Source organism: Corvus kubaryi, unplaced genomic scaffold (assembly GCF_017639235.1).
Source record: "Corvus kubaryi isolate FWS band 111438036 unplaced genomic scaffold, C.kubaryi_AGA036_p1.0 37334, whole genome shotgun sequence".
Lineage (NCBI taxonomy): Eukaryota > Metazoa > Chordata > Aves > Passeriformes > Corvidae > Corvus > Corvus kubaryi.
In genome coordinates this window covers 5,495,090-5,519,925 of record NW_024581108.1, presented here as the reverse complement: position 1 = coordinate 5,519,925, position 24,836 = coordinate 5,495,090, and the positions used below count along the sequence as shown (strand labels likewise).

Sequence of the window (24,836 nt, the reverse complement as noted above, 5' to 3'; positions counted from 1 at the left end):
CCCCAGCAGTGGGGGGATGACCCCGCAGCCTGTGGTGGTCCCCAGCAGTGGGGGGATGACCCCGCAGCCTGTGGTGGTCCCCAGCAGCAGTGGCACACGCAGAGCCGTGAGCTCAGGCCCTTGCCTGCCTCCACACTGACAGAGAAGGAGAGCAGAATCATACCTCCTGTGCCTCGTTATCTAAGGACTTGCACCAAATACAGCTCAGCTGAATTCAAGAGCTAGCCTCAATATGTAACTCCAGATCTCCCACAAACACTTCTTCTAAGAATAATTTCCCCATCATATGTGTGGTTTTCACAGTGTGTTAATAGATCCTGCTTCATGGCCCTACATAACCAGCTCCTTTCCAGACAAACTCAGAAGTGTCATTCTCACTCCCTTTACTAAGAAGGGCATAAAGTAGTGCACTATCAAGGCCAGTCACCCCACACAGGGATACCTGGTAGTACAAAAATCAGTCTGGTTACAGAAGACCACACTAACTAAGAAACTCTGTACAGAAATAGCAAAACAGCTTTTGAAACAGAACCTGAAGATATTTTTGCAAGGTTAATACAAAGCCCTCAGGCTAGCAGGCATCTTGTGTTCATTATTCTCTGCCCAGGAAGCATTTATCACTGTGAATTCATTGAAAATTTTGAAGTACGATAATATGAGGAGAGCAGACTTGCAGGAAAACCTCTTCTTTTGCTACAATCTGTTCAGGAGAGAAAGGAAAGGATATTTGTATGTGTGTGTAGGAGACAGGTTTGAGGCGGGGGAGTATACCCAGAGGAAATACAAATACCATTTCACAGTGCAAGTGTGAGTGCGAGAACAGTTTTTGTCTTTTATCTAATATTTGTGTAGGTTCTGTGAGTGTATAAAGGAAAACTAATTCTGCTAATTTAAACCAGCTACAATGACTTGCAAAAAATTAAGCAAGCTCCTATTGAAACTTCAGGGAAAATTATTTGAAAATTGATTGTGTTTTTGACATTTAAAACAAGGGGATAGAAGTTTTCTTTAATTATCCTAACTAAAAAAAACACTTTTTGTTACTATTAGAACTATGACTGTTCTATTATGATGATATTTGCATTTAGCTTTTGATAGCTCATGGTGCTAAAATTTCAGAAAATACATGTTCATCTCAGCAGAAGTAGAAATAATTAAGTTTGCAAACATCTGAGTGTGGGCTCGAGTGAGCAGCAGGTGCTGTCTAAGGTGCTCTGTCAGGCCACAGGTGCCACAGGATATGAAACCAGAGAGCTGCAATTCTGACATGTGGCCCAGGACTGATGTGGTGAAATGTAACAAATCTGGGTTTGGTCCCAATTCTGCAAATTCTGTTACTTAGCATTGTCTTAGCCATGCCACAAGTTAGGAGTGTTCCCAGCTTGACTCTGCAACCTTGCTTACATTGAATATCACTTATTCTCAAGATACTCCTTCATTCCAGTTTACTTAATTGTAGAGTGAGGTCCATGCCATCTCTGAGTAAGGGAGAACTTCAAGATAGATGTTGAAGAAGTGTAGCAGATGTTTAATGGAGAAACAGACAGATTCCTGCAACAAAATGCACGCCACAAAAGTCAATAAAACTTTAAAAAGGCAAACGGTATTTAAGGAAGAGGATGCAAATATCCAGGATTTCAATGCTGATCTGCAGTTTCTGACTAACCTAAGTTAACCTACAATAGCACTTATCTTAAGAAAATGGCATTTCAGGAAAGATTTCATATCCATGGTTTTGTGCTACACACAAAGCCTAGGTTTCAGAGCAGACCTGACAAGAAGCTAGTTCTTGGGATTGCATTATACAACATGAGATTCCCACATTGCTTATCCAGTAAAGGAGTTTTACTCCTCTACAGCCCCACCACTTATGGTAAATCTCACCTGCCTCTGGAATGGTTTCCTTGCATTAATTCAGTTTAGGAATTGAAATGAACACAGGAAAAAAAAAAATAAATCAATGAGAGGCTTAATCAATAAGGCCAACCTACTGCATTAGATTGTTCCACTCAATTACATTTCTTTTACATAGCTTAATTTAGATAACTGTCAGGTAAAAGAGGGAAAAATAGCTATATACAATTAATGCAACAGAAGGTACCAGCTGATTTAAGCAGCTGGCCAAAGCAGTTAGCAATGCATCTATCCCTTGGTTAAATTACTCTCCTAGATCTGCATAATACATGCATGACTGATATTTTTATCTAGAGCATTAAACCTAATGGCTGGTTAGTTGAAATACAAAACTGTTCTGAACAAATTCATGAAGTTCAGAGAGCTGGTGTAGAGCCCATCTGTCAATGCATTTTAGTGGTCTCTGCAGCCCCATACTGAAAAATCTAAAGACTCTGCATTTATAAAGGACTGGGCATGTAATGGCAGATGCTTGAGTTTAACTATGTATTGATAAAGTATTCTGAAAATGTTTTCAGAATCTTAGATGTAATAGCTCAGCCACCTACAGCAAACAGCTAACTATATTTCTTTGTGTTTTCTTTCTCTACAGGTATACCCAGTATTTCCAGTATTGGTAGTAAGTAATAAAACCAGTATTGTTTTGCACTGTCATTCAGCTTCATGGATCTGATTTCCCAACATCCCTTTCTGATGTAGATAATGTTCCTCTGACAGCATGCCCTGTGGTGCAGGGGCTGTGTATTGGCCTTCCTCTCTGGCATTAACATGTAACTGTTATTACGTGGTTGGAGAGAATGTCACTCCTTACATCTGCATTCAGCCCCAGATTTTCTGATCGATTCTTATCAGCAGATGAGCACTGAGTCCTATAAAACTGAATGTGACACAAAGAATTAAGACTGTTGCAGAGAAAATATTTGTTGAGCATCTTGAAAAAAAGTATTTGCTAATAACAGAAGTATAGGACCAATAATTTTCATGTATGTATACGTGTGTATAAATCCAAAGAGCAAATGGAAAAGTTTACAAATGGAATAGCTTTCATTTCTATGAAGTACATTAGCAAATGCAGCGTATCTGCTGGAATCTGCATTAACTCTAGCGGGCTTTGAACTCGGCTTTACTCCACAAAATAAATTAAACTGTGTTCCTTCACAGAAAAATGCTTTCCTGTATGCAATGAAAGGACCAGAATACTACTCTTAAGCTAGAACAAAATCATGACACTGTTTTGTAAAGAACTACTATATCAATAAAATAGATGTTTACTTAAAGAAAACACGTGAAGAGACCAAGTGCACAGCAGCTCAGCTGTGAGCCTCAGCTGGGCTCCACAACTGAGGAGGGCACACAGTCATGGCACGTCAGTTAATTGCCAATAAAGCAGGGAGGGAAAAATGGGATCCTGCCGTGGCTCACAGAAAGAATATTCCCCACAGCCTCAGCTTTGCTGATACTTTAGGCACAACTTGCATAATGCAGGACTATCACAGTTATACAATATCACAGTTGTTAAATGCAATTTGCCATACCCGATATCCAACTGAAAAGTTTTTAATAATTTGGGTAAAACTGTCTCACTTCTTATGATGCAGGATCAGGACTATCAATTTATAATCAACTCAGATTACTTAAGCTCATGAATAGCACTGATTTGTTAAGCTCTAGACAGCCAAGTTAAATGCCATCAAAACTATCTCCCTTGCAGGTGAGAGCAGTGTTAGCGGCTAAATGTCACAGCATCTGTTTTCTGCTTTAAACAGCAAAACAGCATCAATGACAACATTGTGCAAATGAAAGCCTTCAATCTTAATAATGTCATTTGCCTGCTCTAGTGTCTCCTCTGGTATTTTTATGACTGCAGATTCATAGTGATATGCTATTTTCAAAACTTTGTGTTTATACATATTAAATGAAAGAGAATAAGTTTATGTCACCGTTCTCAGAAATATGCCTGCCATTAATAACAGAAATGGGATGAATGGGAAATAGCTCTTTGGAGTTTGATTGTGCTATAGTTTCTTAGTAGTGTGTTGCATGGTCTATATGGTTGTGTTTTCACTTCACACTCCATACAGCCTTCGTCACCACATCTACCATTTCTGAGCATCAGCAGATGTTGGCCTTTGAAAACTTAATAGGGAAACTCAAATACCTTTTGAACAATGGTGAGCTGAAAGGATGCCTTGTTGACCTCTTTGTATTTTACACTGGGGTGATTAGCACAGTTTACTTATTACAAATGGAGAAAATTCTGCTTAACATTCTGTAGGAAGTATAAGAGTTTCTGCAAATCTACGTTTTGTCTTTACTCTGCTGTAAATGTCTTGGAATAATATATGGTAGAATCCAACAAATTTCTTTGCCTACCTGAAAAGGGTGAAGTATGAGCATCTCTTCATGAGCACAAGTAAATACTGATACTCTGCTTGTTTTTTCCATGTGTTTTTTCTTAGAGAGCTCAGGGAGGAAATAACTCTACTTGCTCAATGTTCTGAACATCTTTCCTATAACATAGGAATAGCAGAATTTTTGTTAAAAAAGGATAGAATCCATAATTTCTCCTGTTCTCAAAGAGAATTTAACAGAAGTCCAATTAACACACAAAACCAAACAAGATTAATTAGTTGTGGCTGCTTTAATGGATTCTGCATGATTTTTGTTTTGTCTATGCTAATGAAGTATTTGTTTTCATATCAGCAGAGTTTTTTCCCATCTGGGGACAGGAAGTTACTCTCGGGAGATACAGTTTGGGTTTCATTTTGCCTGGCAGCAAACATCTACAGGGGGGTATTGGCTTTTGTGTGCTCCCAGCTCTTTCTAGTTTATAAGGAGGATGGGGTTGGGGCAGGGTGGCTAGAAAGACTGAACTTCCATCATGCAAAGACGATGCCACCTCAAGCAATGTTCATTTAACACTTTTTCAAGACTGCAGTGCAAGCTAGCAAAGAAAAATAAAATATATTTACCTGTGTGCACATATATGTATTATTCTCTATTTTTCTTTTTTACCTCAAAGGATTTTGTATTAAAGCAGCACTAAAATTTGAACACAAAGAAAGAGTGGTCATTAGTAAACATCCTTTCTGATCATCTAGAAGAAAACAAAACAAACAAAACCCAGAGCTTTCCCATTAAGGTCATTTGTACCTGCTGTTGTCTATCAGTTGAATAATAGGTTCTCTGACCATTTCCAGCATTCTTGATTACAATGCTGGCCCTTTCAGCATTTTTCAGCCATGTCTGAAAAAATACTGGTTAAAGTGTTAGCAATTAATGAGTCCCAAAACCATTTCATAATTTTAAGCAGTGCTTACATACTATATGTAAATATTCTGAAAACTGCATTATTTTACTTGCTAAAATAATGATTGTACAATTTTACATATACCAGTGCATCAGAATGTTCTCGATTGTGACCAAACACCGACATTACTAATCTATACATGTATGCCTTCAAAAAGTTGAATCTTCTGAACTATTGCTTCTGTCTTTTTTCCTGTAAAGCATAACTCCACTAATTATGCTAAACAGTTTGTTACAAAGGGTATAATTAGATAGAGGATAGGATAGACATGATGTGCAAATAGCTCTGTGTGGGTGATTATCACCTTAAAGCCTGCTGCTGGCAGATGAGTCAGAGTTTAGAGACAGACCATGCACCCAAGTGCAAGATGCAATCACAATAATCAAACAGTATTTTCTGCTTTGTTCTCTATGTTTTTGTTCTTCCTTATAGCCAATTTTAAATTAAGAGACCTTTTTTTATGATAATGAATGCAAGACACAGAAGTAAAAAAAAAAAAGAAAACTGAATGGGCACTTTCTTATTTTATTGTTTTCTTAACCTTGAAAAATCTAGTAGGTATTCTTCTGGAGCTAAAATAGTGTCTGGATGAGTGTAGCTTTATTTGTTTTTCATATTTCTCATGAAATTTTAATGTGGTAAATATATATCTTAAAAGGTGGTGAGAGCAAATACTAGTGGTTTTTTTTTTTCTTTTTTAATAACACAAAGTATTTTGGACCTGATTTTGCCCTCTTGCAGTAACCAAGAAGTTCTCTCATTAAATCTTCAATTATGTGATCGAAGCCATTACCATGCCAAGCTCTGGACTAGAGTGTATACCCAACACATGTCAGCAGGGTATAAACATGCATAACTAGGTTGTACATGACTTTTCTATTATTATTTGAAGTCAAGTTTTAAAGAAAGCTTTACTGTTGAGAGACCACTAAGATATCTACCTCCATAACACATTTAAATATTGTCTTCAGACTGTATCTATTATTTTGGACATATTAGCAAAATGTTCTCATTTCAATTTAATTTTATCCAAATCTGATCTTTTAATAAATAATATTGTTAATCAGGCTTCTAGTCTAAGGCAATCACCTTATCTAGATAACTTATTATAAGATCAAGCCAGTATTTGTTTTCCCTCCTTTAATACTTTGAAGAACTTGGAATCTTTTGCTTTAAAAATTAGATTTTTCCATTCTATTAAAAGATGACTGAGCTGAAAGAAAATACAAACAGCCTTTGTGATATGATGTGCTCATCTCAATACTGGATCTGAAAGAAATTTACATTCCAAATAAATCCATTACAGGTAGTTTCACCTGGTAGGATTCACAACAAAGCCAGTTTTGTCCTGTATAGCTGGGATGTGGCCCCTGAAGGTGAGAAAGCAGAACTGAGCCCAGCACTGAGCAGAAACCACCTCTTTGCAGTGATTTCGAGGGCAGGGTCAGAAATCACCAGTGCTGCCTCAGAGAGCACTGAGAGGTTGTTGGGTGGGATTTTGGGGGAGCCTTTGTTTCAGTTTTGGTATTGCCAGATCCACCAATTTTAACAGATAAGAAGAGCTGTGCTCAGCAGTCTCATAGATGTGGCCACTGACAGTTTAGAGTTGTTTCCTCTTTCCAGTTTACTGTCATTATCTTGAGTTAGTTTAAATCAGTCAATCAAGAAGTGTTTTCAATGCTTTTTGATTTGTTGTAATATATGGAAAATTACTCAGTTCACAGTTGTCTTTCTTTTAACCATTAATAAATAATCAAATGATGGGATACTCTAGAAAATAAGATATCAACATTTCAATATGTACCATGGTACCCATGCAAAACACATGGCAGTTGCAACAGGCAAGTTGAGCTCAGTTACTCAAGGAAGTTTATAGAGACTTGACATGATCCAAAAAGATATTTTAAAATCTAATAAACTATAAAGCTTGGGGAGAAATTTCCAGGAAAAAAATGCATTTCTGTGTTACCCTCTCATCTTTTTCTTTCTGCTCCTTAGACATGTAATCAGTTTATTTCACAGAGTTAAGCAAAGAATGAGGTTTCTAAATCAGCATAGTGATTTTTAGAAAAAAGACCTTGATTTACTGCTCATCAGTTGTGAATTACTGTACAATAATTCCAGGCAATCAGCCAATTTCAGCATTTTTATAAGAAAAAGCAGTCAAAATAAAAAAGAACACTACCCCTGCAAACTATCAACAAAGTAATTCTTTTTTTTCATGAGAATGTACCTAAATGTTTTGTTCCAAAAATACTTGAATTCATTGGGCACTTCTACAAACATTTTAGTGGAAATACTTTAAACTGACAAATTCCCTCAGCCCTCACTATTTTGAGAATCAGCCAACAATTTGTTCAAATCAGTGGATTTTTTTTCTGATATCTGAAAGTTTTCAGAGATGGATCATTGGATTATCTTTTTAAGCCTCTAAAAAGATCGCTTTCTTTTTTAGTCTACAACAAGTGGACACATAAAGGACTAATTACATTTAAATTCTTCCAACAGTTATAAAAGCTGTTATGGCTGAGGAGCTACCATAAAACAACCACATCTTCACATTTATGCAGAATTCTCCTTTCTTCAAAGGAACAGGTATGAAACTTCCTACATTGCTCCAAGAAAGATTGCCTAATATTGGCCAAGTATTTTTCTTTTTAACTTAATAAAATAAAGGGTTGATAAAAAAAAAAAAAATCAGCATTTCTCTCTTTCAGTGGCTTAGATTTTACAGTTTAATGAAAGTGCTAAAAGGCAAAATTTATGTGAGGTAGATTATCATAACTTCAAAAAGACTAAAGGAGGTAGAAATGCTGTAACAATGATATCATGATGCTTGCAAGAAGTGGTGGAATACAATCTGATATAAAAACACTCAATTACTCCAGCAGCTACCAAATCTACCAGTGATTTTAGTGAGCATTATTTTTTAGTAATCCTAATTTTTTGTCCAATATTAGCACCTAAAACAACTGTCATAACTCCACTGTCCTCAGCAGACATCTGTAATTTAGAACAGATATTTACTGCTGCCTACTCATGGTTTAAAATAGGCGGTGGCAAGGCCAGCTTTCTATGGCTGGAGACATGAAGTTCTACTGAATCATTAAGTTTATACTGATACACTTCTAATGGTTTTTTTTTGTTTTAAATGGAAAGAAGTTAGAAAACATCTTAATCAGCGTATCTCACTAGGGTTCCTTATTGTTATTACAAATTAAATTAATAATGATAGTTGCCAACACAAGTGCTCCCTGTCTGCCACTAGTGAGCATTATTTAAGACTTACAGATTTATGAGTAGTAATTTTGAGCAGATGCGTTGCTTGTGGGCTGGGCCAGCAGAATCACTTGAGGAATGATCAGGCACTGTGGGCTGCAGAGCTCAGGTGCCCAGGCAGCAGCGGAGAATCCTGCGCTTCACCACCTCTGCTCTCATCCTGGAGGAGGGACAGCCCCTCTCACTGGGAATACATTTTAATTTTTCTGCCAGCTCAGTACTTGGTTGGAGTGAGAAACCAACAAAATGCCAATTAATTTCTGCCAAGATCGTGACAGGTTTTTTCATGTGCAGCTGTCTGGTTGGAATTAGGCTGAAACTACCCATTCGTTTCCTTTATTTCCCCAATTTGAAACCATGATGTAGCCCATGGTGCAGACTGTACTTCCAGTGAATATTTGAGACAGATTTTCTTAGTTTAATACCAGAGGTAAGGGGGGGAAAAAAAATTGGGAGTAGAAAAAGGAAATTATCATACATTCAATAAATATAATGCAGTAAGTTTTTTCCTTACTTCATGAAAGTAAGATTTTTTTTTTCCCAATAGTTACTTTCTACATATAATTGGCTGTGGAACAATAGTAACTAAAAATGCAAAAATATACCATGCAAATTTAAAATGTCCTATCTGATTTTCTGCTCAGTCACACAGCTTGCATACCTTCACTCTTAAAGATGCCTACAGTAGCTTCACTTTTAAATAGTAACACTCAAACATACATTTAGAAAGTCTCTTTCACATTTCTTAGTCTTTTTTGCCCAGAATAACTGTCAAGGAATACATTACAGTAGATTGAAATAGCACATCTTATAGAATACCTACACCAAGATTCATTTATTACTCTGGCAAATAATGACTCTAATTACAAAATGCAGTTTCCAGACATGGAACTCTTCTGGAAAAGATTGGTTTATCTAGTCACCTTCTCTATAAATAAAACCCTTAGTGGTAACCACCAAGGACTAAAATATTTTCACAGGTTGCTGTGAAAGAATAACTCGCTGCTAAATGAATCTTCCCAGTGCCTGTTCAAAAGATGACTCATCTGCTCCAATATACATGTGGAATTACAGCCAACTTTCTTTGACTTGGACATCTCACCTACCTTTTCAGATAAAGCATTTAAAGTCATCTCCATTAAAAAAAAAAATTCAAAGATTTGAAGAAAGACCTTTATCAAGAAACCTGTAATCTTGATGGAAATACAGGCCATGAATAAAGGATATGAGAAAAAGATATCCTCTTTACCAAAGATTGAAAAGAGCACATAACAGAAGCATTAAGTCTCAGGAGCATTAACCACATTACCAAGCAGCAGCTGGTCTCAGCTGGATATGACCCTCAACAACCTCATCTAACTTTAAAGTTGACCCGGCCATGAGCAAACTGTGGAAATAAATGACCTCCAGAAGTCCCTTCTAAGATGGTTATAATTATCAGTAATAACCAGTAATAATCACTAGTAATAATACTTAAATGGTATTCTCCAGGCACGGTAAATATGCTCTATTGTTTTGGGTGCCCATTAAGAAACTCAGTTCAGTGTTATCTAATTTAAAGGATCAGGGAATTTTTAATTATTTTGCAGTAAGTCACAACCTCCATTTTAAGTAAGTTTGCTAAAACAAGCATGGATCTATAGCATTTATAGAATCTCTAAGAAATATGTAAGTTATTTTTTTCTGCCTTACAAGGAGTGATTTTACTTGGACACGAGATTACTTAAGTCATAATCAGGATAAATTATATATTAAATATTACTGATTATATCACTTTGATTATGTAAAGTATCTGATTTACTATATAGGACCTATAGTTTATTAAATGACAAATTCCAGAGGGTTAGTTCTAAGGCATTACAAAGTTATTTGACACTATTAATTTTACCTCTGGTAATACCTAGGCCTTTTCAGTTGAAGACCATTATACATGTGAATTTTTGTAGCAGGTGTGCCACACAGTATTCAACACCACAAGGATATTGGGAGCTCCAGTCCAAAATGTGACTAGTTTTCTGCAACAACTCTGATGCTGCACAATGGCTAAAAGAAAAAACTGCTGAGGGGACAGCAGGACAACACAGTCCATAACGATTCCTTTTCCTTTTTTACCTACTGATTTTTATGTTATGTCTAATGTCGGGTCACTTTAAAATGCTTAGGTCAAGTCTTAAGTGTTCCTAAAGCTACCAAAATTTTAACAGGGAATTAACTGTGCAAGTAATTTGTCAGTGAGTGTTTGAGGACGAGGAAGGTGGTCTCCAGGTGCATGGTGGCAGTCTGTCAGTGGAGGGGGCGAGGGTTACCACACCACCTCACTAGGTACAGCTTTTAGATACTTTCTGTCTTCCACTCAGACTGGGGCATTTGCATTTCCTATGTGTGGGAATTGGTGGATCTGACCTGTAGAGGCAGGTTAACGTTAGCCAATACATAGACTGAGAATCTACCAAACTGACTCAGTTTTTCTTTCTTCTGTTTTCTTGATTGATAAGGAAAAGCACAAAAATGCAAGAATTTGCTGTAGTTATGTGATTATATTACAACTTGACACATTCTATTGCAGAAGGCTGCCTAACAGTGAATGGCATAATGCAGGTCCCCATCCTTTCCTTTAATTGTTCTCTGTGTGGAAGGATTTTAGGGACAGAAAGCCCCACCCAGACAATTTCTTTTCACCCTTGACATACAGGTCAGAAGATGATTTGGGATGTCCTCCTTCCGTGTCAGATGTTTGAAGCCCCGCTCCTTTTGTCATAGCTTCTCTACAGGTTTTCTGCTAAGATGGATGTAACAGTGAAATTCACCATCTTGATAAAGATACAGGCCTAGCCCCTTGATGCCAATCAGGTTATGAGAACTGCAATCTACTCACTACCCAGATGAATTCCTCATAAATAAAAGTGAAGGAACAGCTCTCTCCCCACTAATATCACCACAGTGTAGGCTGATGTAACCCTTTCTGTTTGGTTCAGACAAGACTCAACCACTGCAGTACTCAAAGAAGATGATAAAAACATGGTCCAAATCTAATGTTCAAAGCTAGGCAGATGGAAACACAGAAAAAAAGTTTTCTTTCCTTTCCTATAACCCCATCCCCTTCACTTTCATCTCCAACACCCAGCACCATTCTGCTAAGGGCTGTCACTCCCCACTTCCCCAGCCCCATAACTCATTAACCAAAGGAGATAAAGCTCTAAAGAGACACAGCTAATTCTTTTGTTCACACAAAATGCTTCATGCAAGTAACACATTTTGTAGAACTTAAAAGAAATTTAGACATTTAACGTTATGACAAAAAAAAAAAATCAAGCTGTAAAATACATCAGCAGAGGTGATAGGAAATAGATGAAACACACAAAGTGTGAGAGCCAAAGAAAAGGCCCACTCTACTGGTAAATATATTTCTTCTGATAACAGATATGTAATTCACTCAAAAGGCCCTGAAACAGGATGTTACAGTAAGATATGTGTCTTTGGTAAGAAATCCATATTTGTCTGATACTGTCATTTTATCTCTGCAGAGCAGATTTAACACAGTATGTTCCTGTTTTGTTCCTGGTGTTAGAACCATATATATTGGCCTAGGATATCTTCTCTTCACGAAAAATTATATTTTAAGCCACAGAAAAAAAATTGTTATGCACAGTATTTTATGTCCATTTGGTGTTTTGGGAATCATCAATTGCTTGTTTTCTTGTTCACTGTGGAGTCATGTTCTGTTCTAGTGCAACTTAGATTAGTCCAGTAATAGCTGTGTGTAATCTCTGTCTTTGTCCGTATGCTTGCCTGTTTAGAACAATATCACAGATGTAAATAACAAAACCTGATTTCTCCTGATGCATGCAGATCCTCCAAAGTTTGATAGGATATGGCCGAATATTTCTTCCCTTGAGGTTTCTAAACCAAACCAAGGTAGGATGCTGTAAAATTCCTAGCGGTCTAAGAGTACTGAAATTGCACTCAACGAGTCCCACGTGGTGGCAAAAGTAGTAACAATGATAATCCAACTCATTTTGCTCTGGTGCTAAGTAATGCTATCCTGTAAGAAAATAACTATAAAACAAACCTTACCTGAAAGAGTCTTCCGACACTCCAACTTTGCACATTACTGCGAGTATGGGAACAGTAGAAACATTAAAATTTGTGATACACAGAAAGCCCAAGATCATTTTGGACTTGTTTAGATGGCACAATCTATATTTTGAGTAAGTTTTAAGATTTTTAAGTGAACAAAGGTTGTCATTGTCTACATCAAACCCATTTTTAATGTCTTGTTTCCACTTTGTTTTCCCAAGTGAGCTGAGAAGCATTCTCAGCTTTCATGCCATCCACAATACAAGCAAGTTCTCTGCAGGACAGACCCATGGTTTTCTACAATTTGAGTGCTACACAAAAAATTACTCACAGACATGGCATGATGATGAGCATGGAAAGAACTAAAATTACTTTTTAAGATGATGAATAAAACTAAGATTCTTTGTTATTTGTGGAAGTATTCAGCTATACTTCACATTTCAAAGTGATTGCTCATTACAAAAATAATGTCCTTTTGTTCTTATTTACTGCCCTTTCCTCCCCCAAAAGTCCCTGCAGAAATCTGGCCTGTGGCTTGCTTTCATTTTCAAAGGGTGTCCTTTTTGTGCTATAGAGGTGGAGAATAGAATTAATGAAAAGGCAATCTAGAAAATAGCCACTAGACCAAATAAGATGTATTGAGAATCTGTTGGGGATTACACTGGAAGGGCTGTAATTAAATCTATGGATCACAATCACCAAATCAAACATATGCATGTGCATGTGAACTCTCCCATGTTATATGTGCAAGTTTCTATGTGCCCAGCAAAATAGAAAATATTAATTGATCTGTGCCGTCTGTAAGGATTAGCAGTGTACTTTAGTTTGGATATTCATGTATATTTAAAAGTAACTATCCCTGGTAAAGTAATACCTAGAATTCCAATAATTTCATTTAGTTCATGTTGTATTTTCCAGGTTTTTGCATGTGTTTTTTAAACAAACAAACAAAAAAAAAGCCCACCCAGACTGATCTCTTTTCCTCTGCTCTCTGCAAGGATTAGCCTGTGTTATTCAGAGGAACTTTAAATCAAAACATTCCCAGTTAAATTATACTTAGCATTTCTAATGGATTTCATTGCTTAATTATACTGTGTGTGATCTAAGACCTAACTTCATTGCAAAATAAATCTTGAACAGCACAGAATTATTCAGTGTTTCTTCCCCAAAAATAAGAATTTAAATAAATTAAGTTTTGATGTTTTGGTAGGGAGCACAAAACACAAAAACTTTAAAGCATTTCTATTCAGCTTTTGTGTGTTTGCCACATATTGTCACAGTGTTTAACATATAGTGTAGATTAAAATTTCAGTTAAGGATTGTGTATGAAAAGAATGATTACAGAAATCTGCCTATATCTAATTAATTTATTTTGGGGTTTAGGTTTATACTATTTAGCCAGAATAAGTATGCATTCAAATTCAATAAAACCCTTTTCAGACTACTCTGGTTACCATATAGTCATTTGTCTTGGGTTGGGAGAAACCACCAAATAACCTCTAACACAAAACTGCCAAAGTGCATGGATGTGAATTACATTCCCTTCTTGATCTTGGATATTACAACTCAAATGATTCAATAATTGATAGTGCATAACTCATTTTCTGTAACTTTTACCCTTTCCTTACAAAAAAACCCAACCATTGTTAAAAGTTAGAGAATAAAGATGTTTAATATTTTGATTTTTTCCTACATGATACCTTTTCTAATTTGCTGTTCATTTTATTACCTATCCAGTTGCTCCCAAATTAGCTATGTCAACTGTTTCTTCTGTTCAAGTTGCAAACCACAAGAGAGGTAGGAATTCTAGGATTCATACGGTGATCCCATAGTGCTCTGTGTTGTGAAAACATTGCACTGTATGAATCTGGAATATCTGTGAAGTGTACCCATTAGTTTACTGGTGAGGCATCTTCATTGAATACAATAGAAGCATTAAGTCACAAAAACACAAGCCATACAAAGAAAAATAAATATGCTTCTTAGACAGTTGTTGGTGGCAAATAGAGTGACATGGCATTTATTTTTAAAGGAGTTAAATATATGAATATGACTGTTCAGATCCTTTCTTAGAAAGCAAATGTTTACTAGAGTCTTGTTTTCCTCAGTGATATGCATAAATTGTAAAAGAGGAAACATAAGCAGATTAGTTGAAGGCAAACAATCCATAAAACATCAATTGTCCATGTCCTCAAGAAGTATCTGTAAATGCCATGGAATGTAATGCATTGTTGTGTCCTTTAATGCATTGTAAGTGTGCCTTATGTCTTCATTTTATTGTAAGTGTGAAAATTCAGAGTGCAGGCATTACATTTTTAACTGATGTTCCAGTGTTTTATCAAAATAATGGAATTATATGGACATAATAAAGGATGCCAATATTCTCTCTTACAGGCAACCTGTTTCATTTTGCATATCTGTCATTCACAGTCTGAACCCTGAGATCTTTTCATTGTTTTTCCTCATCAATTTATCTGTAGAGTATGTATGAAGATGTTTTGTCTTTCTGTAGCTATTGTGAATATCTCATTATTCATGAAATACATATTAACAAGGAAAAGGGTTATTAAGAAATGCTTGAACTTAGTTTGACCCATTTGATGAGATCATGGTAATGAGCCATACGGTTTGTTATGAAGCAGGTAATTTCTAAGGTTACAATGAAATCTCCTTTGTTTGCCTTAGTATATGGAGGAAGAACATGAAGTGACTGGAAAATGAAAAAGACAAAATAATTTAATGATTTGTGAATGCACTTTTCTTGAAATATGCTTTGTGCTTTTAATTAAAAAGTGACACTGATAGCTATCTCATGCAACCTTAGTTTAGAAATGATGCTACCCTTCCATGTGTGTTTACCATTGTTTCATGTGATGACATTTCATGTTTTAATGGTTGCAGCTGAAGCTTCAGCTGAACCTCGTCCCCACAATAATAGTATCTCAAAGTCATCTCAAAGATGTAAACGCATAACATTAGAATGGGGGGAAGTTTGCAATTTATAGAAACAAAACTATTAGATTGTCAACCTCTTCATGAGCCTCCTTCAGTGGGTAATTTTATCATGCTTTCTGCAACAGGATCGAGATTGTTTCAATAAAATCATTGCATTGGAAAATAGCCAGGGAGGCTCAGAGAGTCAATGCTTCTGTGAGTTTGCAAGGGATTTGACAGTCCCTGAATCATCCAAAAACAATGATCACATCTAACACGGCAATCCCTTTTTCCTTCACATTAAACCTATCTAGCTATCATTATTACCTCTTCTCTGAGATTTTAGTTTCTGAACCATTCACTCCTTATTCAACTTATCTGCGTCTTTTCTGACATGTGGTACTCAAAACTGAAAGCAGCATTTTCTAACACTGTAAGAAACTCGTGTCATTTCACAATGGTTGGTAAACCATTTGCAGCCTGATTTTGATACTTTTCCCCCATCTCTTTCAGTGATTCCATGACTTTTCCAGTGCGTGAAAGTGCTTAGGCTGCTAGCCAGAGCTGTGTGCCTAAAGACCCTAAGCTGTGCTTCTGACAGGTCTAACTTTCTGGTTAAGGAGAACCACATGAAAAGCTAGAAGGCATACAGCACTGACAGCTTCCCAGCTGGCATGGTTCTGAATGCAATTCTACGTGCTATGTTTGAGTGGTTTAGGGTAGCACCTCATGTACCCAGTAGAGAAACTAATTCCAGTCTGATCATAGGAGGACTTTTTACATAGCTTAGTTTTGTAAGCACAGAGGGATGTAAAAATGATTCACTGATCAGGCCAACAGCAACAAATTATTGCACTAACATGGTGGGGAGGCAGGGGGGAAGCAAACCTTATCACAAAATTGATTTAATTGTTACTTGCCTTTTTTTTTTTCCTTTTGCCATTGCTAATGTTTGATCAGATGTTAGACTGTTTTCAAGTTAACTGTGGTTTTTTTCTACACCATGTAGCATTTCCTAGTCTGATGAATACTCCTAGAACATTCCTGTACCTTAGCATTAGTTAACTTTGAGACAAAGACTTTGTTTCACGCAGCACACTTGTTACAAAAGAGCAATACCCATAGAAATGCAACCAAGTTTAAGAACTGGTCTCATTGTTTACCTTTCATGTTGATGATCCACATCTGAACTTGGGCAGTCCTTCTGCATAAGTTTAGGAGCATGTGTTCATAATTATTGGATGTTTCTTCACTCCAAATCATAACTTAGAGCAATCCTTGTTACAGAGTGAATTGCTTAATGTGCAGCTTTGTTTCTTGTGCTTTTGTAATTGCTAATTATGTGTAGTAGTAGTAATATTATTGGAGGTCATATTGCAATTTCAGAGTGGAAATAGTGGAGTCATTCATTCACATAATATTCTCCGTTTCTTTCCGCTGCCTTAAGTACAGAAGATAATGTAGCATAGTCAGCTTTTCTTTATAGTATATAGGCAAATTATTTCCTCTAAATTCACCTGGAGTATGAAAATGTTTAGCAACAAGTATGACCAACATACCAATACAGTATCATCTTACCAAAACAAATTCTCTGTTGGTAGCAGACAACAGGTCCTTTGTCAGACAGAAAGACTAAGACAACCTTGCTTCTGAACACAAGATTCAGAAAGATCAGATTGCTTATCACTAGTCAGTCTTTCTTACTTTAAAAATCAAACACGTAAACACAATCACAACAGTTTTCCATGACTCCTGTTTGCTAGTGCTAGTTTCCACTTTTAGATTTCGTCTGCTCCACACAGGCAGTTTTCACTGCAAGATGGATATACCTGGGGAGAAATGCTGCAGGGTGGCTGGCTGAGATGCTGAATCAGACTGACCAGCTGCAAAAGACAAGAAACATTACATTTTTTTCCTCCCTACTCGATTGTGTCAAGTGGTAACATACTGAGACTGATATACCAAATGTTTTCTTGTACTCCAGCCATTACTGGCATCAAAATTATCAGATTAGCACAAACCACAAAACACTGGTTTAGCAGAATAACATTGAAGAGAACAAGAAATATTTGTTAAGTAAATGCGTATATGTAAAATGGATTAATGGTTTCTGGCAGCAGAAAGGCAGCTCTCAAGATTGAAACATATGTTGTGCTAAGTGTCTAAGAAAAAATGTAATCTATTTACGTTGCAATCTATTTATGGCCCAGTACATCAGACAAAAGCCAAAGAAATATCCATGTATTAGGAGTGCAGAGCATACTCAGAAACATGTACTGGGACTGTTGTTTCTCTACAAAAATACAGACAGGCACAAATACTGTATGTGATACCCTACTCCACCATCAGTGGGATGATCAGGTGCCACAGCATAAGCAGGAGCATACCAGGGGAAAGGCAGCACAGGGGACTTGGCCTCTGTCATATATGGAAGCATTTTACACCCTCTGCTCCAGCTTTATCTAATTACATGACAAGTTAACTTCAAGACCTCGAAGCCCTTCCAAGTCACTGCATCCAGTGCTCCATTATTGCAGAAAACATCCTGTAATTTATTCCACCAGTTAATAAACTACATCTGTAATGCATCGCTGTTGTTTTGCTACAAATGGAAAGTGTTCGAGAACCTCACTGCCCTAAATGGCTAGATACCATCTCCTAATTTCCAGCTGAAATTTCTCAGTAGCCACTTAACACCCATTTGTTCTTGTGCCAGTGTTGTCCATTAGGATGGCAGGAGGCTTATCTCCTTGATGTATTTATAGCCCGGTGATATCTTCTATCATCAGTTTCCTAGACTAAACAAGCCAAATTTTCCTACTCTTCACTTTTTGAATAGACTCAACTTCTCTGATCATCCTAGTAACCTTTCCTGCATTCATTCTGGGCTCATAATCCCAAGAGTTGAGTGATCAGGCTTACACAAGCGTTCTACACAAAGCAGAGCTGTGTCTTCCACAATGTTATTGATACATTTCTAATTTCTCCTTCATTCTGCATAAAGCCAAGCATTGCTTGTGATTAAAGACTAAAAGGCACTAGCATTCTGTATTTAATGAAGGGGTTTTTTGAAGGTGGCTGTCATGCCAACCTCATTTCAGATGGCTGCAGTAAGCATGCTTTCCAGTCAGTACACATTTCAGAATTTTCATAATCTTTTCTGGCCCAACTGCTTTTCATCTCAGAATACAAAAATCGGTTAATGCTTACCTCAAAAGTACAGTGGATGTCATTCTCCAATAACTGTCTTCCTTCCTTTTCTTCACTGTTAATCGTTTTAGGAGGCATTGGCCAAAATTGTCAAACTAGAGATTTGTTTGGCCTTGAAATAGAAGAGTCTGGTTCTAAAGGTGCCTACCAGTTATAGCACCCCAAGTTCAGTAGCATTTTTGAATAGTTGCCATTTTTGTCAGAAAAAAAAGCTTTTATTTTACTTACAGTTGTGGATTTAAGCATAATGAAGTTTGGCAATTTTGTCCACTGAATTTAACATTTTTAATATGAGGAAGTTTTTCCCGGGTCTTGATTTATATTCATCTCAAATGTGCAAAAATATGTGCATTTCTCTCAGCGGAAACTGAGCCTCCAGTAACCCTGAAAGGTTTACAACTGCAAATGCTTCAGTTCCATCAGGTCTGCCAACAACAGCCAACCTCCGACGTCATGCCATGGTTGTCGGGTCACGCTAACCTGCCTGAAACCAACTCCACTTCCATTGCAGATAAACATCTGCTGCTGTCCATGTTACATTGATTAACATGTATGTGCCATTCATTCATACTTCTGCTCATGGTTCATTTTTACTAAGCATGTAATGTGCTATTACTCTGCTGCTGTATACACTTTGTATACATTTCTGTTCTTCCTTGAAAGACTGTGAATGCTTCGGGCACTCCAACCGGTGCAGTTACATCGAGCTGCTCAATACGGTCATTTGCGTGAGCTGTAAGCACAACACTAGAGGTCAGCACTGCGAGTTATGCAGGCTGGGCTACTTCAGAAATGCTTCTGCAGAGCTGGACGATGAAAATGTGTGCATAGGTCAGTCCCGGGATAACTGCTCCTTTTCTTCTGTGCCTTTTCAGCTCCTGGCAGCTGCTAGGGACCACTGCTGCTTACTTGCCACTTAAGCCAGAATGAGCTTTTTCAATGGATAAGAACATCTGTGTGGACTTCTCACCTCATTTCTATTGCCCTGGTAGCCCCAAGGAGGCATTTTGAATCCATAAATGATGTCGAACCTCTCTGGCTACAGGTCCTGGGCTGACTTTCCCCAGAAGCCCCTGAGAAACTGGGTGTGCTGTCCTCACACAGGAGGGAGCCACACTGGGGTCACACGTGGAAATCAAGGGGTTGAGTCTTAAATACCTGTTCCCAATCTGACTTTTGCAATTACTAGTATAGACTTTTGAATACTTGCCTGGAGACCTACAAAACTTGCCAGCTGCATCAAGAGGACATGGGGAGGGATCTCTATTAACCCCTTTTATTCTCTAAATTTCACAAAAACAGGTTGCAGCTAATTCTGCTCCCAGACACAGGGCTGTAAATGCAATGTTACTTCCTCTCTCCTTAGAGGAGAAACTGAAATGATGCCCATGAAGTTAGGAACAGAATTTGTCAAATCAGTGTGACATGATGTCAACTTAGAAAAGAGATTCCTAGGTGAAAACAGTGCTTTAGAACAAGCATCTACTATAAATATTCAAACTGCAGAATTAGAGAAAATGTCAGAACATAATAAGAAAAGCATATTAGGAAAAAGTTTAAGATCTTTATCACCCTGGAAGAATATGCATTGTTCTCATGTCACCACAGATAATACACAGCACAAGTTAAGACACTTTAGGTAAAGCCTGAACATAGTCAATAAAGGAGGCCTTGTACAATGGCCAGTAATTAACAGGTAGCCACTAAATATGTTCTAATAACAAACAGAGATGGAGAATTTAATTATATAATGTTTCTTATAGACATAAGCATCAGTAGGACTTGTTCTGGATTTTCATTGTGACTTTTTTTTCTTTCTGTCTTCCAGGAAGCAAAGAGTAGCTAGCAGATATATTGTAAAACCAAAATAGACTATGGGTGAATAAATTATATTTTAATGTCTTTTAAAATCCATTGCTGAGATTCAGGCCAGAAATTATTTAGGTTTCTATTATTTGTCTGAGTTTGTAACTTGACAGATTTACATTTTTATCTTGTGATAAACACACGGATCCATCCATGCACTGCATTTCATGTGTCCTTCTTTTAACTTTGCTTGGCAATGCATTCAGGAAATGCATGATCTCCTTTGACAGTAATTAGTCTGAGCTAGTAAGAACTTTAGTAGGCAAGTCATGATTTTGTATGACTGTGCTGAGGAGATTAACACAATCAAATGTTCTTGGAAAAAAATCACTGTCCCACATATTTGTTTGATGCAGATGACAGACATCATTGGTATGACATCAGGGCTGTATAATTTCAGCTGCCTAAATAGGCCTAATGAATACGACTCTAAATTAATCTGTTTGGAATTTTTCATCAGCTCATTCAGTGTGTTGTTTTCCCATGTACACTGAAATGCTACGACAGCAGCTGCAGCTACATAAGACAAGGAAGTTAGTAAATAAAAAGCCAAAAATAAGTAATTTTAACATTAATTTATGAGTGGTATATTTAGAATGTCATGGTAAGACAACTGTGCACTTTGAAATTGCTGAGACACTGAGAAAATAAAATTTTAAAATCTTTCATTTAGCATGAATCTGAAAACAAAAAAAAGGCAATGTAAAACATTTGCTGAGTTTCCACCTTAATGCACGCAGAATTCTCTTGGTCTCCCATGAGAATTGTACCATGCAAAATGACTATAGGATCAAACCCTGGTTTGCTACATATTAGGTAATTCATTTTGAATAAATAACATTCTTGCTGAACTGAGTTTTCAGGATCACAGTTATCATACAAAATGTATGTTTCCCAATGTATGTGTCCTAGTTGATTTGCCAACTTAAGAGGTCTTTCCTACTTCTTGTGTAAAGTTCGTGAAATGAACAGACACCTAAGCACTTTTCAGAAAACAGAGAAGTTTGTTCTTAAAGTGCTGTCTTGATCTGGGGCTCCTAATATTTAATTGGGCAAAACATGGAGTATTTTCACCTCTGAGAGAGTTGATGGATTCACCACCCTTCTAAGGTCAAGCACAGTCTTGCTCTATTGGAAACGCTCATTTCTCTTTTCTCCAAGTTTAAAAGCAGTGTTCTGTGGTTTAACTACAAGTGAAATGTTGGTATGAACATTTTAATAAGCAGATTTCCAGTGATACATGCAAGTCTTATTCCCGTATGAAAGTCATTTTTCCAGGCTAATTCTTTCCTCTTCAGCCATATATGTAGAAAGGTAACAAATGTTTGGATAAGCTAGTTGAATGGCAGCTAATAGGGCTTTGGCTCTGATTTATCAAAACTGCTTACACAGTTTTCAGAAATACATATGGTAAGTACATGGATAACAAATCTGTGAATCTTAGCTGATGCTAAATAAATGAAGAAAATGTAAAATGTTTAATTTTTAAGATTAAGAATTCAAATACTGAGAAGGTTTTTACCAGTGAACCAAATGCAATGTATTATACAGTGGTCTTAAATCTAAATTCTTGTTGCCCTTAATTTCTTTAGAGTCAAAATAGATTTTATTTCCTAAAATGAAATATCAAAAATTTGCGGATTTGTATGTTAACTGCAAAATTACCTCATATGGGCAACTGCAGTTTCTGAATCAAGCAAGGTATTTTGAAGTTAAAAATTATTCATTCTATGTGAAAAATAATTTAACAGCTTGAAGAGTTTTTTATTTCTTGATAAAGCCCTCGTAACTTTCAGTAAATACACACACTGACAAGCAAGGATAGCATGGAAACCACCAAGTAGACCCAGAGTAATAAAACATGGCCTTTGCCTCACATCATAAATACTGACCTGATGATTGCTGTCACACTTTTAACAAAGCCACCCTTGCAGTCAGTTAGGCTTCAGCTTCAATTAACACCAGAAGCCCTAATGACACATGGTTAAATGAACCCTGAGGGTTGTCCTGTAGCCACTGCCAGCCCAGACTGATAAGCAGCAAGCCTACAAGCCTCAACCCATTTCCCCATCTTCTTTTTTATTTACTTTCATTGTGTTTTGTTGGCAGCATCACATTGATAGAGGGAACCCCAGAGAACAGTTGACTATTTCTGTTATCTTCCCAACCTTACAAAGAGTCACCAGATGAAGGTTAGGAAGAAAATTCTTTCTCAGTTCAGATCTGCAGGCGCTTTTTCCCCCACCCTGGAACCTGTGTGTGGTTTGCTTATTAGGGTGATCAGGGAATGTTAGTTTAGTGTTATTTAGTGCCCTGTTGTTGTGAGGGCACTGGAGGTACTCATTGTGTCCCTGTGGCACACTGAAATTTTGACCTTTGAAATTTTAAATGTCTTAAGTATTTGGTAGGCCTTGGGAAGCGTTCCACAGCCTGTGATACTGTGTTGGACAATGACCCTGAATGTTCTGTGGGCCTCTGTAGGTTATATTACTGTGGTATCAACTGGGAAAGACGGAGGCTAGAATCAGTCTGTTGGGTGTTCTGATTGGATCTACTAGTTTTGCAAAAGGGCCTGGTTTAAAGCTTTGTTCCTACTGTCTACTTCCCCTTGAATAGCACGAAATGGGCCTGGAACTTCCTACACGCTTATGGGATAGAGTTCCTAAGGAAAGGTTTCACTGGTTCAGGGTCTTGTTCTCTGGAAAATATAACATCCAGTAACACAGGCTATACATTTTTTCACAAATTCTTGTTTAAATCACTGTGACTTCATTATGTCTAACAAAGCTATTTTTTAACAAGAATTGGGGCCTCTGTTTTTAATGTAATTCCAAGCTTTTGTCTTTCAAGGTTTTCTATATTCTTCAAGCAAATTTTACTTCCTGCATTCAAAATGTATCTCAAGTCTATGCCTTTTTACATAAACATCTGATACATCTGATTAACATCAGAATTCCAAGCTTTTCAAATGGCACTCACTTTGCTATAATACTCAGCCTTGCACAGTATTTTTGGCATGTCAGTTTTCCACTTCATTAACGAATGTTGCCAGCTAATTGACTCTATTATTATTGTGAAACCCTTTTGCCAAAGGTAACTATTCTTCTTCAGCATCCCAAATGTTCAAAGTGCCATCTGCAATTTATAGTTAATAAGCAGTGAGACAACAGATGACAAATGTCTTTCTGGTGATTTTTTTTCCTGTTACAGTTTTTTCATTGGAGATATGTACATATGTAACTTCCCAGTTCAACTCCATTTTTTCATTTATGGTACCACTGAGGTTTAACCTAATGCTAGGGAACAACTGCCAAACATAGTCATCAAAGTAGCACTGATTCACAGACATACAAATCCAGACTCCCAGCAGGTTGCCCCAAACCAGGAAGCAGCAGAGATCAGATGCTTCCAAGAGGTGTCTGTGGTCTCAGTTAACAGTGAAGTTACTCTGGGTCTACATGGGTCTACATACAAATAAGATCGTCCTTCATTTGAAAACACAAAAATCTGAGTAACTAAGGTGAAGAACAGAAGTACCAAAAATGAGCTCTGCAAGCTCCTTGCCTTTGTTCAGCTGGCTAAAAGCCGAACACAGATATTGTAATCACATTAAAGGAAAGGGCTGTGAATGAACAACACAGTAAGTGTTGTGGGAGGAAATGTGTTACCCTACTTATTCTTTAATTAGCTGAACACATGTGAAAAATATACAGCGGGGAATGAGCCTCACTGCATTTTCCATCTGCACGCTGGGAGGTGAGAGAAATTAAAATGGCTGCATAAAGCCTGTTCTTAAAGGTTTTGCATTACATAAGTGCTCATCTCAAGCTTTTCATTGCGGAATATGCAAAAGGTTTATTAATGTCACTGATAAATACAATCTCATCAATCTAATGGCAAATATTCACATAAATTATTATACTGCTCAAACCTATAAAGGAAGACTATCTTGGAAATAAGTAAAGTGCATTTATATAGCCCTGTAAAGACATTCAGCACTTCTGAAAATATTGAGTAATACAGAGAAACCTATTTTAATACAGCAAAATATTTCACCCTGATGGCACATGGATATATCCATACTATACAAAGCTTTTCTAATGTTCATTAAATTGTCAAAAATATTCTTGCCAAAGAGAATCTGTTACAATCACCCTCAAAGACCATGGTATCTTCTGCCTTTATGTCTTTTCTGTTTACTTTCTCTTTGCATCATAAAATGCCTCTTCCTGAAATGACACGTGCA

The 24,836-nt window shown here is 37.0% G+C and overlaps 1 protein-coding gene and 2 long non-coding RNA genes across 6 annotated transcripts in view; 1 reads left to right on the top strand and 2 right to left on the bottom strand.

Annotated features, from left to right (window-relative positions):
• Positions 1-24,836, top strand: part of NTNG1 (netrin G1) — a 149,570-nt gene that overhangs the window by 100,029 nt on the left and 24,705 nt on the right. The window contains exons 5-8 of one of the 2 annotated variants that reach the window (XM_042029994.1): positions 2,507-2,533; positions 12,353-12,418; positions 14,318-14,377; positions 19,388-19,555. In XM_042029994.1, the coding sequence (XP_041885928.1) occupies positions 2,507-2,533; positions 12,353-12,418; positions 14,318-14,377; positions 19,388-19,555 (321 nt within the window). The remainder of the gene's footprint in view (positions 1-2,506; positions 2,534-12,352; positions 12,419-14,317; positions 14,378-19,387; positions 19,556-24,836) is intronic. The other variant, XM_042029995.1, reaches the window with a different exon arrangement.
• Positions 1,008-5,496, bottom strand: LOC121665592. The gene is made up of 4 exons (XR_006016418.1): positions 5,068-5,496; positions 4,887-4,956; positions 4,288-4,424; positions 1,008-1,551 (listed from the first exon to the last, which is right to left on the bottom strand). It is a non-coding gene; the product is annotated as an uncharacterized LOC121665592 (long non-coding RNA).
• LOC121665590 overlaps positions 21,790-24,836 on the bottom strand; it is a 35,480-nt gene continuing 32,433 nt past the window's right edge. For all 3 annotated transcript variants that reach the window (XR_006016414.1, XR_006016413.1, XR_006016415.1), the window contains one exon: positions 21,790-24,819. This is a non-coding gene — a long non-coding RNA (uncharacterized LOC121665590). The remainder of the gene's footprint in view (positions 24,820-24,836) is intronic.